The sequence below is a fragment of the Molothrus ater genome, chromosome 12 (assembly GCF_012460135.2).
Source record: "Molothrus ater isolate BHLD 08-10-18 breed brown headed cowbird chromosome 12, BPBGC_Mater_1.1, whole genome shotgun sequence".
In the NCBI taxonomy this organism is placed as follows: Eukaryota; Metazoa; Chordata; class Aves; order Passeriformes; family Icteridae; genus Molothrus; species Molothrus ater.
In genome coordinates, this window is record NC_050489.2 from 20,308,742 (window position 1) to 20,323,234 (window position 14,493).

The 14,493-nt window shown below is 66.8% G+C and overlaps 3 protein-coding genes across 3 annotated transcripts; 2 read left to right on the top strand and 1 right to left on the bottom strand.

Moving 5' to 3' along the window:
- Window positions 1-458: 458 nt before the first annotated feature.
- CHTF8 (chromosome transmission fidelity factor 8) lies at window positions 459-1,667 on the bottom strand. Its single transcript, XM_036390059.2, has 3 exons — window positions 1,584-1,667; window positions 1,390-1,507; window positions 459-1,321 (listed from the first exon to the last, which is right to left on the bottom strand). The coding sequence occupies exons 1-3, from the start codon at window positions 1,604-1,606 to the stop codon at window positions 1,103-1,105; spliced, it is 360 nt and encodes a 119-aa protein (XP_036245952.1). The 5' UTR covers window positions 1,607-1,667; the 3' UTR covers window positions 459-1,102.
- Window positions 1,668-2,225: 558 nt separating this feature from the next.
- On the top strand, window positions 2,226-7,017 carry UTP4 (UTP4 small subunit processome component). The gene is made up of 16 exons (XM_036390680.2): window positions 2,226-2,414; window positions 2,741-2,932; window positions 3,017-3,101; window positions 3,182-3,271; window positions 3,413-3,621; window positions 3,743-3,914; window positions 4,000-4,091; window positions 4,451-4,547; window positions 4,736-4,800; window positions 4,900-5,022; window positions 5,126-5,285; window positions 5,519-5,625; window positions 5,832-5,927; window positions 6,056-6,241; window positions 6,321-6,431; window positions 6,793-7,017. The coding sequence occupies exons 1-16, from the start codon at window positions 2,256-2,258 to the stop codon at window positions 6,907-6,909; spliced, it is 2,061 nt and encodes a 686-aa protein (XP_036246573.1). The 5' UTR covers window positions 2,226-2,255; the 3' UTR covers window positions 6,910-7,017.
- A 533-nt stretch (window positions 7,018-7,550) lies between these two features.
- Window positions 7,551-14,493, top strand: SNTB2 (syntrophin beta 2). The gene is given in 8 exon segments (XM_036390053.2): window positions 7,551-7,582; window positions 7,584-8,068; window positions 11,295-11,505; window positions 11,889-12,099; window positions 12,611-12,753; window positions 12,863-13,059; window positions 13,137-13,318; window positions 13,513-14,493. Coding segments are annotated over 8 exon segments (1,554 nt in total). The 3' UTR covers window positions 13,606-14,493.

Consider the following 14,493-nt stretch of genomic DNA (forward strand, 5'->3'; position numbering starts at 1 on the left):
TCAGTCCCACCTCCGTGGTGCTAGAGCACTCCCCACCCCAGGACACACAGTGTGTCTGCATGGTGCCAGCACTGCTGGCTGTGCTGCCTCTGCCCCACGGCTGCGTGCGGGCACGTACCCATGGGCAGCCCCCCAGGCCTTTCGGGGGTCTGGCTGCTCCAGGAGGGCAGCAGGTTGCTTCAGCTTTGCCAAAGAGCCAAGGGGGGGATCCTGGCATGGAGAGACTGGGAAAACTGGGGGGCTGTGTGCCGGCCGGGGCGTTGCTGGAGACCCTCTGGGGCTGTGTCATGCTCTGGCCACCCCACGGCCCCATCACTCCCACCCCGCTACCTTCCCAACAGTAGGGAGATGGGGATTTAGGCAAGGTGCTTCCCAACTTTCCCCTCCCCAGGGAATTCACCTGTGGGTCCTTTTTTCAGGACTTAGATAAAACCCCCTTTCTACGACGGAGCTTTTAGCTGGTTTTTGTTTAATTTAATACAAGGTTTTTTAGAAGACTTTTGTAGCTCTTTGGTATTGTTGCAGATGGTTTGTAAATCTATTTATTTTTGAACCTGCCAGGGGAATTTTTTTCCATATTTCGGGTGGAAAAGGCTGGTTTTTATATCCTGACGGAGTTGTGGAAATAAAGACTTGAAGTGAGGACACGTGGTGTGTTTTGGGGAGGGTCCCTGAACCCCCTGCCCAACTTGAGGGAGGTTGGTCCTGAGTCCCTGCATGGCACTGGTGTCCCTACAGCTGCAGGGAGCGGATGGAAGGAGACATCTCCACTCTGGCAGCTCCATGGATCCCTGGGACCTGCTGCACACTGTGGACAGCCCCTGGGTGGGACACCCCTGCCCAGGCTCACAGGAGGTCCCTACCTACCAGAAGCCATGGCCCTGGGGTGATCCACAGCATCTGTGGCCAAGAGCTTGGTTGCTCTCTGAAAAGAGTCATTTTGGGGGTGACAAGTGACCCAGGAAGGGCTCTGGGTGCCCAGACACAGGACCCAGCAGTGCCAGAGTCCCCTGTGCAGGACAGGGATGAGGTCCTGGATCTCCCCAAGTCCCTGCTGCTTTTTCTAGCAGCAGATCACAGTTCATAGCCCACATCCTTCCCCTCAGACCTTCCTCGGCACGTGGGTGATGATGGGCTTGGGGCGGGTTTTGAAGAGCAGTTTGGTTTTGATGAGGGCAGTAACGGTGTAGTAGTGGCTGTGGGGCCCCACGGGGCTGGGCTGGGAGGCTCCTCCCTGCTTCACCAGCACAGCAAACGGCTTCTCCAGCTGCACCACCTTCCCGTAGAGGATGTGGTGACCCACGATGAGCACAGGGACGCCCTGGGGAGAGCGGAGGGTGAGGCTGGGCTGGACTGTCCCAGGCAGGTCCCACTGGTGTCCAGCCTCACCTCACAGGTGTAGTGCAGGTCTCCCAGCAGGCTCCCGGCCAGGTCCCCGCTCTGCCGGGGCTCCACCTCGCCCTGCAGCTCCAGCAGCACCCACTGTGCCAGGGCCCCGGTGCCACCGCTGGGGGAGACATGGGGAGGGTCACCCGGGCCCCAGCAGGCACAGGGGCCACGGGGACGGGACCCATGGGGCTCACCTGGAGATGACGATCTGCACCATGCCGGGCCTGCCAGGGGCTGCAGAGACACGGTCAGGACAGGGGCAGCGGGGAGGGGAGCAGGAGCCCCTGGCCCTCCCCATCTGGGGGCTCCAGGATGAATTTCCACCCCCGGGCCCCACAGACCCCGTTCTGGGCCCACAGATCCTGAGATCCTCTCCTCCCAGGCCCTATAGAATGTCCCCAGGCCCTCCGGTCCCCCAAGGTCCCCCTAGATCCAGCCGCAGCCGCCATGCCCAGAGCCCAGACCCTTCCCTTCCCCGAGGCCCCCAGGCCCAGACCCCCTGCGGGCCCTGCAGCCTCCCCCGGGCCCTGCGCCCCCCGTGCCGCCGCCCGGTCCCGCGGGGCGCTGGTGCCCTCCAGCGGCGCCGGTGCGGCGGGGACGGCCCGGGGCGGCCCGGCCGGGTCTCTCGGGGCCGGACCCCTCCCGCCTGCACCGTGCGCTCGCCCCGCGCCGCGCCCCGCTCCCGCCGCCCGGCTCCGCTACCGCACCCGCCGCCGGCCCCGCACGAATCTCCCGCCGCGCCGCCGCCGCTTCCGCTTCCGGTTCCGCGCGGCCCCGGGGCAGCTCCGGTTCCGGCGCGCCGCGCGCACGTGGGGCGGAGCGGGAGCGGAGCGGGAGCGAAGCGGCGCCGGGGCCGGCGGAGCGCCATGGGCGAGTTCGAGGTGCACCGGGTGCGGTTCTTCGGGCTGGTGCCGGCGGGCGTGCGCTGCCTCGCCTGCCACCCCCGCGGCTCCCGCCTGGCCCTGGCCCGCACCGACGGCGCCGTCGAGGTGTACAACTTCGCCGCCAACTACTTCCAGGAGAAGGTGAGGGCGCCGGCACGGGATGCACCGGGCCTGTACCGAGCCGTACCGGGCTTTATCGAGCTTCTACCGGCCGCGTACCGAGCCCGTACGGGGCGTGCTTGGTCCTTCCGATCGGCACCGAGCCTGTGCTGGGCCTGTACCGAGCCGAGCCGGGCCGTGTCGAGCCGGGTCCAGGCGTTGCTTGGCCCTACGGATCCGCACCGGGGCTGTACCGGGCCTGTGTCGGGCCTCACCGAGGCTGTACCGGGCGTTATCTGGCCCTGCCGATGCGTACCGGGTGGTACCGGGTGCTCCCGGTGCCGCGGTGTGACCCGGTCCCTGCGCAGGTGATCCCCGGGCACGAGGCGCGGTCGGTGGAGTCGCTGTGCTGGGCGGCCGGGGACCGGCTCTTCGGGGCCGGGCTCGGCGGGGACATCACCGAGTACGACCTGTCCGGGCTGAGCGCGGCCCGCGGCCTGGATGGCGGCGGGGGACCCATCTGGAGCATGGTGGCCAACAGCACCGGCACCCAGCTGGCGGTGAGTCCCGCCGGGAGCGGCGCCGGGGCCAGCGGCACGGGGAGAGGGTCCTGCTGAGCCCCGCGCTGATCCCGGCCCCCGCAGATCGGCTGCGAGGACGGCTCTGTCAAGATCTTCCAGGTGGTTCCTGGGGGGATCCAGTTCGAGCGGAACCTGGACAGGCGGAAAGGTGGGTCCTGGCTGCAGCACCGTCCCTCCGGCTGTCCCGGTGACTGTGGGCTCTCACACGGAGCTTCCCTCCCTCCCCAGGCCGTGTCCTGTGCCTGTCCTGGCACCCCTCGGACACTCATATCGTGGCCGGCTCCATCGACTTCTTTCGTGTGATTGACGTCACTTCAGGTACCTCCTGTCCCGGGAGCAGCCCCATCCCATCCCATCCCATCCATCCCATCCCATCCCATCCCCAGGGCCACCGGCACCCACTGGCCCTGCCAGGCACCGGGGGATCCCCTGGCCCCTCCCAACCTTCTTGCACTGCAGGCCAGACGGTGCAGAGGGTCATGGTGAACCACCACGTGGAGAAGGCCAAGCGCGAGTGCGTGGTGTGGGCCATCGCCCTCCTGTCCAGCGGCACCGTGGTCAGCGCCGACTCCTTTGGGAGGGTGCAGTTCTGGGACTGGGAGCAGGGCACGCTGGCAGAGTCCCACACTGTCAGCACCTCGGCCGTGCTCTCGCTGGCCGTGTCACAGGTGGGTGACACCTACAGGTCCCCCCTGGTTGACAGGGAGCAGGAGCTGCTGCACTCTGCCTCCTGGCAGTGCCCTGCTATTGTTCCCAGTCTGCTCCCACAGCGCCGTTTCCCCTCTGCAGAAGGAGGACAGCATGATCGTGGGCACTTCGACCGGGGCCACCTACCATCTGCAGCTGCTGCCCATGAGGCTGGGTGGGCTGGAGAAGCGCTGGGTGCGGACCAAGCCCTTCCAGTTCCACAGCCATGACGTGCGGGCTGTGGCGCACAGCCCCACCGCCCTCATCTCTGGGGGTACGACTGCCCTGCCGGGGGCACCGGGACTGGGCAGGGTCTGCCCTCCCGGTACCGGCCGGGCTGATCTGTGCTTGGCTTCCAGGCCTGGACGCCCAGCTGGTGATCCGCCCGCTGATGGAGAAGGTGCAGAAGAAGAGCTACGACGCAGCGCTCCGAAAATTCACCTTCCCCCACGTGAGTGGTGCAGGGACTGGGGGCTTGGAGCTGGTGGGGCTGGCAGGGCTGGATCTCCCTGCCCCTCCAGGTGCCCTCATTACCCTGCCAGGGTTCCTTCCCTGTGCCTGGCTCCCTTCTCTGCCCCGTTGTGTCTCCTTTCCTGGTACATCTGGAAGCTCTGCCAAGGAGCAGTGCAAGTTGTCAGGCTGGTCTTTCTGGTCCTGCTGGGTCTCCATCTCCAGGCTCCCATCCCACGGACCTGATTTCCCTGCTCTCCCCCTGCTCAGAGTCACCAGCACCCCAGGGCATTCCGGCTGTGCCCCAGCCCGTTGTGCCCGGCTGTGTGTCCCTCACATCCTGCCTGTTTTTCCACGCAGCGACGCCTCGTCTCCTGCGCCAGGAAAGCCCGGCTGCTCCTCTTCCAGTTCTCCCAGTACCTGGAGCTCTGGAGACTCGGCTCCACTGAGGAGACCGGTGAGTCACAGGTGCAGCTCTCCGGTGTTGGCTCCCTGGCAGAGCCCAGGCTGCCAGCAGGATTTTGGGATTGAGCTGTCCTGGGCCTCAGGGGAGGGTCTGGACGCTCCCCCAGGATCCCCAGCTGCTCAGAGAGCCCGGTGTGGTTTCCCCACTCTCACTGGTGGTCCGTGTGGTTCCTTCCCCAGGAAAGGACGGCGAGGTCCTTCCCCTGTGCCGGATGCCTGAGCACCTGGTGCAGCTCAAGAGCAAGGTAGGGCTGAGCGGGCTGGGGTGCCCCTGGGGCAGCTGAGGGGTGTGTGCTGGGCTCTGGAGGTCCCTTGGGCCTCCCTGAGTCCCGTGGTGTTCCCAGGGCCCGGAGCACATCTACTGCAGCTCCATCTCACCCTGTGGCACCTGGCTGGGCTACTCCACGGCCTCCCGCTTCCAGCTGTACCGCGTCCGCTGCGACGGAGACAGCGTCAGCCTCAGGAAGGTCAGAGGCTGGGGGGCTGCGGGGGCTGGCCTGGCCACTGTCACTCGTGGGGATGTGGGTGGCAGTGGAGTGGCTGCCAGAGCTGCGTTCTCCCTGCTGCCAGGTCCCCAAAGTGCCCAAGCTCCTGCCCCCAGCCTACCAGCTCCAGTTCTCTGCCGACTCCGAGAGCCTCTTCGTGGCCTCTGCTCGAGGATCTGTCCACGTCTTCCAGCTGCTGGAGCCGGGGGGCTGCAAACACCTGCACACGCTGCGGCCGCCCTCAGGTGTGGGCTGGGGGGAGCTGGGCTGGGGCTGGGGGTTCCTGGGCTCTGCATCCCCCTCCCCTGCGGGTGCAGAGAGGGGTGTCCCCCTTTCCTGCCCTCAGGGGTGTGTGAGTCTCTCCGGGGGGTGTTTGTGCCCTCGTGGCCTGGCACTGGGCAATCAGGGGGCATGTGGGGCTGGGTGTCTCTGAGGTTTGGAGCTGCCAGCACCCCTCTGAGCCCGAGGCTCTCTGCAGGCTGCTCCGAGGCCGTTTACCTGCTGGCACCGAGTGCGGACGGGCACTGGCTGGCAGCTGTCAGTGGAGACTGGGCCATCCACATCTACAACCTGAAAAGCTTCAAGGTGGGCCTGGGAGTGACCCCCCAGCCTTAGGGGACACGGGATGGGGAACTCAGCAGGCACTGCATCCCTGGAGCAGGGCTGGGGTGGGTGTGGTGTGGGAAAGGGGGTCAGAGGCAGTCCTGGAGGTTCTGGTCAGGGTGGGTGTGTGGGAGAGCTGTCAGCAGTGGCCCTGGCAGGTCCTGTCAGTGCACTGTCCCCTCCTGCAGCATCACTGCGTGGTGCCCAACTATGACTGTGCCGTATCTGCCCTCGCCATCCACCCCAGCACCAACAACCTCGTCATTGCCTACTCGGACCAGCAGGTAGGAGCTCTGCTAGTCGAGCTCTCGTGGTCCTGCTCCCTTCCCTGTCTGGCTTGCCTCGCGGCCCTGGCTGGAGCTGCTGGCAGGAGCAGACAGCCCTGAGCGTGTCCCTGCTGTGCTCCCTGCAGCTGTTTGAGTTCAGCATCCCCGAGAGGCAGTACACGAGCTGGAGCCGTGCCGTGCAGAGCCGGGGGCTGCACCGCGCCTGGCTGGAGCGGGACTCACCCATCACTCACATCACCTTCAACCCCAAGAACCCCTCGCACATCCTGCTCCATGACACCTACCTGCTCTGCGTGCTCGACAAGTCCCTGGTGAGCGGGCGGGAGGGCTGGGGGTGCCGGGGGGCTCCTGCAGAGCCTGACCCGCGCTCTGCCTGCTGCCCTCCCGCAGCCCCTGCCCGACGACAGCGCCCTCCTGATGAACCAGAGCACCCTCAAACAGCTCCCAGAGACCGCCAGGAAGAGGCAGCTCCACGCCTTCAAGATCTGCAAGAAGTTCCAGGTGGGTGATGGTGTTGGGGAGCGGGGTCAGGGAGGTGCTCAGCTCTGGAGAGGGACTTGGAACAAGGGTATGGACACGACACAGGGAATGGCTCCCACTGCCAGAGGGCAGGGTTAGATGGGATAGTGGGATGGAATTGTTCCCTGGGAGGGTGCACAGGCCCTGGCACAGGTGCCCAGAGCAGCTGTGGCTGCCCCTGGATCCCTGGCAGTGCCCAAGGCCAGGTTGGACAGGGCTTGGAGTAACCCGGGACAGTGGGGGGTGTCCCTGTCCATGGCAAGGGGTGGAATGAGATTCCTTTAAGGTCCCTTCCACCCCAAACCATTCCCTGATTCCACGACTCCCATCTCCTGCCTTGCAGCCACTGCTCTTCATGGATCTGCTGGACAAGAACTGCCTGGTTGTGGTGGAACGACCCATCATGGACTTCAAAACCCAGCTGCCTCTGCCTGTCCAGCAGAAGAAATTTGGCACCTGAGAGCAGAAGAAGCCACTCCAGCTTCAGGAACTGTCTCTGTGCTGCCTTCCTGGGGCACTGTAAGAATTTTCTTAAGGTGCTGTAGGAATAAAACCTCACTGTTGTGTACATGCCCAGGCTCAGGGCTCATTCCTGTTGTCACTCCACCATCATGTCATCATGATTTTCATATCCTTCCAGTTCTCCTCCCCGGGGCGCGAGGACAAGGTGACACCCCAAATTCCATCCCCTTTCTCTCACAGTGTCTAATCCCAGTGTTGGCTTCTCTCTCCCCAGTGAGCCTGTGGGTCCGTGGGTGCTGCCTGGGGCCGGGGAGCCTCATTCCCTAAGGACGGGGGTCTGGAGGTGTTGCGTGGGGCAGGGAAGCGACATTCCCCGAGGATGGAGGGAGAGAAATCGGGGATCCCCGGAGAACACGGGAGATTTAAAGCGTAACTCGTGAAATAAATCGCAGCGCGCCAAACAAATCTCAGCGCCAGACATGGCGCGGGGGGGGCGTGGTTTGTTAAGCCACGCCCTTCACCACAGCCAATCACAGCGGCGGCGGCTTAGCCGCCACCTCTCTGATTGGTGGCAGCGGCGGTGGGGGCGGGGCGGCCCCACCCCGTCCTCCCGCGCCCCCGAGCCTACCGCAGCGCGCCATGCGGGCGGGGGCGGGGCCGCAAACCGCGCCCTCCGCCAGGCCACGCCCCTTCCCCGGTGACCGGCGGCGGCGGCGGCGGCGGCGGCATGGCCGTGTGGACCCGGGCTTGTAAAACGGGGCTGCTGGAGCTGCTCCTGCGGGAGCGCTGGATCCGCGTGTCGGCGGAACTGACCGGGGAAACGCTGAGCTTAACGGCGGAACCGGGGACCGGCGATCCGTCGGTGGTGAACGGCGTGGTGAACGGCAACGCGGAGGCGGCGGCACCCGGTGGCGTGAGGAGGGTGCGGGTGGTGAAAGCAGAGACGGGAGGGCTCGGGATCAGCATTAAGGGAGGTCGGGAGAATCGGATGCCGGTGCTGATCTCACGGATCTTCCCGGGATTGGCGGCGGAAAGGAGCGGAGCGCTCCGGTTAGGCGACGCCATCCTCGCTGTTAACGGCGTCGATCTCCGCGATGCCACCCACGATCAAGCTGTGCAGGCGCTGAAGAGAGCCGGCAGGGAGGTCATCCTTGAAGGTAACGCTTCAACCCCTTCCTCTCCCCCCGAATCCCCGGTGCGGGCCCCCGGTGTTCTCCTGTCCCCCGCCCCGGTGCTTCCCCGCCGTTACCGGCTCCCACCACACCTCTCTGCCGCTGTCACCGGCCTCCCGGACCCCCTTTGGGTCCCATTTCCGGGTGTGGGACGCCAGGGACGCCTGGCACATTTCTGTGTCCCCCCCAAAGCCACGGGGGGGCCCCCAGGCACGGGGACAGGGACTGCAGGTGTCCCCCCTGCTCGGGCTGTTCCCTCTGTGGCAGGATGGGGACCCCTCACAGCTGGGGACAAGGACAGGATTGTGATCACTGATTGTGTTCCTCCACGACAGACTTGGGTCCCTCAGAGACAGATCAGGGGTCCCCCAGGACAGACTTCTTGTCCCCTGGCTGTGGCGTCCCCCCGAACAGGTTGTCCCCTATCCCTGGTGGCAATGCCCAGGCTGGTTGAGTGTCCCGAGGGAGGGCTGCGACCCGGGGCGTTGGTCCAGGCTCTGCCCCTGTCCCTGAGGCTCAGCCCCCGCAGGCTCGGTGTCCCCGGGCCCTGTGCCCAGCACAGCCGGCTCGGGGCTGGCCCGGCAGAGCCACCGGCTCCTGCCCGACCTGTTCCTGTTCCCAGCAGCCCGACAAGCTCGGGCAGGACCTGCCCAGCCCGGTGGCACAGCACGGGGCTCGTGCCACGGGGCACGGCGAGGCCACCAGCCCCCGTGCCGTAGGTCAGGGTGGGCTGTGCCACAGTGCTGTGGTGCCACACACACTGTCCTGGTGTCCTGGCACGTCCGTCTGTCCCCCGCTGTGTGAGGCTGCTCCATGGGCACGGTGCCTGTTGGGCACGGTACAGGGATGGGCACTGCTGCTTTGCCACACACTCCTGGCACACTGCAGTGGCACGAGGGGACATGGCTGGGCTCCCTGGTGTGGGCACAGCTGGCTCAAGGTGCTTGGGCACGGCTGGGTGCCACAGGGGCCGAGGTGGAGCAGCAGGGTCGGGCTTGGTGCTGTGGTCGTGGGCTGCTGTTGAACACAGCGAGGGTCCCCACAGGACCCCGTGCCCGGTTCAGCACGTCCTTCCTCCTGCTGCCTGTCCTTCCTCCTGCTGCCAGCCGTTTGATCCTGTCCCACAGGAGCTCCAGCCCTGTGCTGTGTTTGTCCCTCGCTTCCGCCACGGGCACGGGTGCCGTGGCAGACGCCTCTTCCCTTCCTTTCCCTTACTTTCTCTTCCTTTTCTTTCCCTTCCTTTCCCTTCCTTTCCTTTCTCACTGTGCTGGGCACAGCTGCTCCAATGGTTCTGGTGGGACCATCCCGTGGTCAGCTGCTATCAGCAGAGCCCACAGAGGAGCTGGTGGGGGACCTGGCCGTGCCATCCAGCCCCATCCCTCCTCACAGCCCTGGAGCCATGACCACCCTGGCAGGTGCCAGAGCTTCTCCTGGGCCCTGTGCCAGTGGTGGAGGGGAAACCATCAGCCCTGCACGGCATCTCCGTGGGGCTGGTGTCAGTGTCACCCATCCTGGGGGCTGGGTTGGCCTCAGGGCCCACGCCAAGCACCTCCCCGGGCACCCACAGGCCCCGCTGGCTGCCCTGGGGGAAGGGAGCCCTTCCGCCCCGCGGGCAGCTGTGGGTGCAGTGCGGACCCTGGGCACTGCCAGGGGCACGGCCGGGCACAAGCCTTGGGAAGGCTGGTGGTGTTCCCTGCCGGCTGCAGGGGCTCGGTGAGCCCCGGTGAGGCCGGTGTGCAGCCGGCAGTGCCGTGGTGCAGCCGGAGCTGCCGCCTTCCTGCGGCGGGACAGGCCAGGGGCGCAGGCGACAGCTGGGCTTCCTCTGTGGTGAGCGTGGGTGGGGCGGCAGCGCCTGTGCCGGGGTGGTGGTGCTGGCCCTGCCAGGGCGGCAGTGCAATTCTGTGCTGGTCACCGCCTCCACAGAAGCAGGAGGGGTGGTTGCAGGTGCCCCCAACCCCTGGCACAAGGTGCTCCGTGTCCTGCCTGCACCATGGATGCATCCCACTGAAAACAGAGCCAGTTCTGCTGCCCCCACCATGAGGACACAGTCCTGGGTCACTACGGGGCACCCACACTCCTGCCGAGCTTGGCCTCTCACCCTCCTGACTGCACCGGGGTCAGTGCCTGCACCGCAGGGTCGCTGTGAGCTGCAGCCCCGCGTGCTGAGCTCCCTCCCCGTGCTGGAGGCAGCTGCCCACATCTGGCAAACATCTGCCGAGCAGCCCCGCAGCGGGAGCTGTGCTGCTGCCCGCGGCGCTCCCCGCCCGGCCCGGAGCGGGATTAGGGGTGTGGGACGGCGGTAATCCCGGGATCAGCGCGCCGGCAGCAGCTAATATTAACTCCTGTGCTGCCCACAGCAAGGGCAAGCACCTCGTGGCTCAGCAGAGCCGGCGGGAAGGCGGGGGCCGGTGTCTCCTGCCCAGTTCCATCCCTGCCGTCCCTTCCGTGCTCCCCCTTCCCACTCGCAGCCCCGCAGGGAAGGATTGGCAGCAGCACAGCCTGGGCCCCACCATCGGTGTCACTCCCCCTCCAGAGGGCCTGGCTGTGGCATTGTGCCGGCTCCAGGATCCTTTCACCCCTGGTTTCCCGGTGCTGAGCAGCCTATTTGCTGTTTGGTTTGGTTTTCCCTCTCACTGCCCCGTCTCTGTCCCCAGCGCGTCCCTCCCTCGGCCTTGGCTGCCGGGGCCGGGCGGGGGTCCAGGGCTGCTGTCAGCGGGGCGGTGCTGGGCTGGGACACTCCGGGGGGAGCAGGAGCTGGAGCTGGTGCCTCCTTCCTTCCTTCCCGGCCTGGAGAGGCGCGTGGAGCCGGGATGTCTTGGCTGCACACCCTCCTCCTCCTCCTCTGGCTGCCGTCGGGGCGTGAGCAGCAGGGCCGGCCCAGCATCGCCGGCAGGGCTGGAAACTTGGCGGGCACAGCCCTGGCTGGGCGGGATGGGACCAGGATGGGCTGCAGCCTGACCTCCTGCCCAGCACCATTGTCCTGTGGCGCCTTCCCCTTCCTACACCCGCGCCGGCAGCTGGGATGGATGAGCTGTCAGCCCTGTCCTTCACTCGGGACATCCCTGACCCGGACAGGGTGGGACCCCCCCAGGACACTCCAAGCCTTAGTGTGGGAGGGTCACATTGCCCTATCAGATCAACCCTGGGGCACAGGGCTGAGGTGTGGGGTGCAGGACCCTCCCCAGGCCTGACTGTGCCCCCCTCCCCACAGTGAAGTTCATGCGGGAGGTGACCCCCTACATCAAGAAGCCATCGCTGGTGTCAGACCTGCCGTGGGAGGGGGCGGCCCCGCAGTCCCCCAGCCTGAGTGGCAGCGAGGACTCGGGGTCCCCCCAGCACCAGGGCCCCCGTGACCGCAAGGTGATCCCCCTCAAGATGTGCTTTGCTGCCCGGAACCTCAGCATGCCCGACCTGGAGAACAGGTGAGGACAGGGGCCGCCGGTGGGGGGGACCCTGCTCCCCAGAGACCCCAGGACAGGACTGGGTCTGCCCACCAGTGCCAGTGTGAGGGACCCTGCACCCCATGGACACCCTGGGCACAGCTAGGGGCTGCCCCTCGCTGAGGCCATGACCCCCTGCTTCACCCACTGAGCTATGGAAGGACACTGCAGAGGGTTTGGCCAGGGCCAGGGCTATGCCATGTTCCCTCTCAGCCCCCTGGCAGCCCCTCTGCCTTAAAATGAGTGCTAAAAGCCCTGGCAGGTGGAAATGCACAGCAGAAGCCCCAAAGCAGTGCAGCCAGTTTGCAGCGCAGGGCCCAGGCAGTGCTGGTGTCCCACCCTGGCCGTGTCCCCGTCCCCTGCAGGCTGATCGAGCTGCACTCTCCGGACAGCCGGAACACGCTGGTGCTGCGCTGCCGGGACACGGCCACGGCCCACGCCTGGTTCAGCGCCCTGCACGCCAACATCACCGCGCTGCTGCCCCAGGTCCTGGCCGAGCTCAACGCCACGCTGGGCTCCGGCAGCCCCACGGCCGGCGGCCGGGAGGTGAAGCACATCGCCTGGCTGGCCGAGCAGGTACCACTGATGGGATGTGCCGGGGGGCTCCCAGGGACAGCAGTGCCAATGGGATGTGCCGAGGATGCCACTGGGGCTGTGGATGCAGCCAGAGAGCCCAGCCTGGGCTCTGGCTCTGCTGCTCTCCCATCCAGCTGTGCCCCGGTGATGGCAGCATTTCCTGTGCCCTCAGCCCCTTCTCCCACTGGGATTTTCCAGATGGAAACCCTCATCACACCCTCCCTATTCCATGAATTTACTGCCTGAGAGCTGCAGCCAGCCTGGCAGTGTGGTGGGCAGGACCCCTGGGGGCTGCTCCTAGCTTGGTTTCCAGGATGGCAAACCAAGGGGAGGCGGGATGGGGCATGTGGGTAGAGACTCTGGCTCTCACTGCTCTCTGTGCCCATCTCTGTGGGTGCTGTGGATGCTGCCTGGCAATGGGGAACCACTGCCTTGGGCTCCATCTGCCCGTGGGCTCAGGGCCGGGTGCCGGGGCTGTGGCGCACCCCTCACGGTGCCCCGTGCCCGGCAGGCACGCCTGGACGGCGGGCGGCAGCAGTGGCGGCCGGTGCTGATGGCAGTGACGGAGAAGGACCTGCTGCTGTATGATGGGATGCCCTGGACCAGGGACGCCTGGGCCTCGCCCTGCCACAGCTACCCGCTGGTGGCCACCCGGTGAGCTGGGCTGGGGGGCCGTGGCTGTGCCTCAGGGCAGGGGTGACGGGGTGACACGGTGCCAGCACTGCCATCGTACCCCTGACTCCGGCCATGCCTTCCCCTGCAGGCTGGTGCACTCTGGCTCCGGGCGCCGCTCGCCCGCGCTGGGCTCGGAGCTGACGTTCGCCACGCGGACGGGCTCTCGCCAGGGCGTGGAGATGCACGTGTTCCGCGTGGAGACCCACCGCGACCTGTCGGCCTGGACGCGCGTCCTGGTGCAGGGCTGCCACGCCGCCGCCGAGCTCATCAAGGAGGTGACCGTGGGTGAGTGCCGCGGTGCTGGGCCCCCCATGGCTGCCCCCGGCCCCCTCCGGGACTGACGGCAGCGGCTGTGCCCGCAGGCTGCACGCTGGGCGGGCAGGAGGTGCAGCTCTCCATCCACTACGAGGGCGGGTTCACCATCTCCCGGGACGAGCCGGGCTCCAGCGTGCTCTTCCGCTACCCCTACGAGCGGCTGAAGATGTCTGCGGATGACGGCATCAGGACCCTCTACCTGGATTTCGGGGGCCCCGAGGGCGAGCTGGTGAGGAGGGGGCAGCCGGGCTGACCCCTGGTTTGGGGATCTTCCTCCAGGGGAGCCCCTGCTTCCTCCTGCTTCCCCCATCCCTGCAGCATCCCGGCTGCCCAGGCTCACTGGGTTTGGCTGGTTGGAGCCCCCAGCCCTGCAGTCCCCGGTGGGATGTGGGGGGGCTGACACCACTCTCCATCTCCCCCCAGGCGCTGGACCTGCACTCCTGCCCCAAGCCCATCGTCTTTGTGCTGCACACCTTCCTCTCGGCCAAAGTCACCCGCATGGGGCTGCTGGCATAGGTGCCCCAACCCCCTCGCCCTGTCACCACCAGCTGGGGGTCACAGAGGGCCCCCCAGCCTCTCCTGCCCCATCGGTGCCTTGCTGGGACTGGGATCGCTGCTCTGAGAGCCGCCGGGAGTGTGGAAGGACGGCTGTGGGGGGCCAGCCCCTCCTGCCCCACGGCTGCGCTGCCGTCCCCCAGTGCTGGGGGGTCGGGTTACTCACACCAGCTTTAATCCCCCCGGGGCTGAAGCCATCGCTGATCTCACCGCCTGTGCCTTGGAGCGGGGCCAGCCCGGGCCCCCTGCCTGGGGGACCCCTCGTGCCCCCAGCTCACCTCCAGGGGAACCCGTGTCCCCCTGCCTTGGGGCTTCCCACACGGGGCAGGGCTGGGGCTGTGGGACCCCCCATTGCTGCATGACAGGGTCTCCACGCCCTGCTCAGGTTGAGGGGACACGTTTGTCTTACTGGGGGCACTCAGGGGTGCAGAGGGGGTGCTCTGGCACAGGTCCCGGTCCCTGGGGCTTGGCCTCCCCCCCATGCCCCCCAGCAGTGCCCCCCGGATCTCCCAAAGGCTGAACAAACGCCGTGTCTGTGCCCGGGGCTGCAGGGACCCTGCGGGGCTGTCCCTCCCCCGGGGCAGGACATGTAGATTGATGCACTTTTCGCTTTTTGTACTTTCCCTCCCCTTGGGGGCAGCTCCCACACCCTGCGGGCTGGGGGCCCCAGGTGGGACCTCCAGGGCTCCCCCCTCCTGCCGGGACCCCCGCACCCCCCGGGCAAACTCCTGCACGGTTCTCTGCTTCGGGGGGCTCTGGGGTCCTGTGGGGTGCTGGCTCGGGTGCTGCCCCCTCTCCTTCTATTTTTGTATTCTTTGTAAATCGCTATTTATATCAGATTGCCTTTTC

Bases quoted from the DNA above. Each gene is read 5' to 3' on its own strand.
- UTP4 (XM_036390680.2), top strand. From the start codon at position 2,256: ATGGGCGAGTTCGAGGTGCACCGGGTGCGGTTCTTCGGGCTGGTGCCG. The intron at 3,915-3,999 runs GTACGACTGCCC...CTTGGCTTCCAG, and splicing joins CACCGCCCTCATCTCTGGGG to GCCTGGACGCCCAGCTGGTG. The intron at 5,023-5,125 runs GTCAGAGGCTGG...CCCTGCTGCCAG, and splicing joins ACAGCGTCAGCCTCAGGAAG to GTCCCCAAAGTGCCCAAGCT.
- CHTF8 (XM_036390059.2), bottom strand. From the start codon at position 1,606: ATGGTGCAGATCGTCATCTCCAG. The intron at 1,508-1,583 runs GTGAGCCCCATG...TGTCTCCCCCAG, and splicing joins GTGCAGATCGTCATCTCCAG to CGGTGGCACCGGGGCCCTGG. The intron at 1,322-1,389 runs GTGAGGCTGGAC...CGCTCTCCCCAG, and splicing joins ACCTGCACTACACCTGTGAG to GGCGTCCCTGTGCTCATCGT.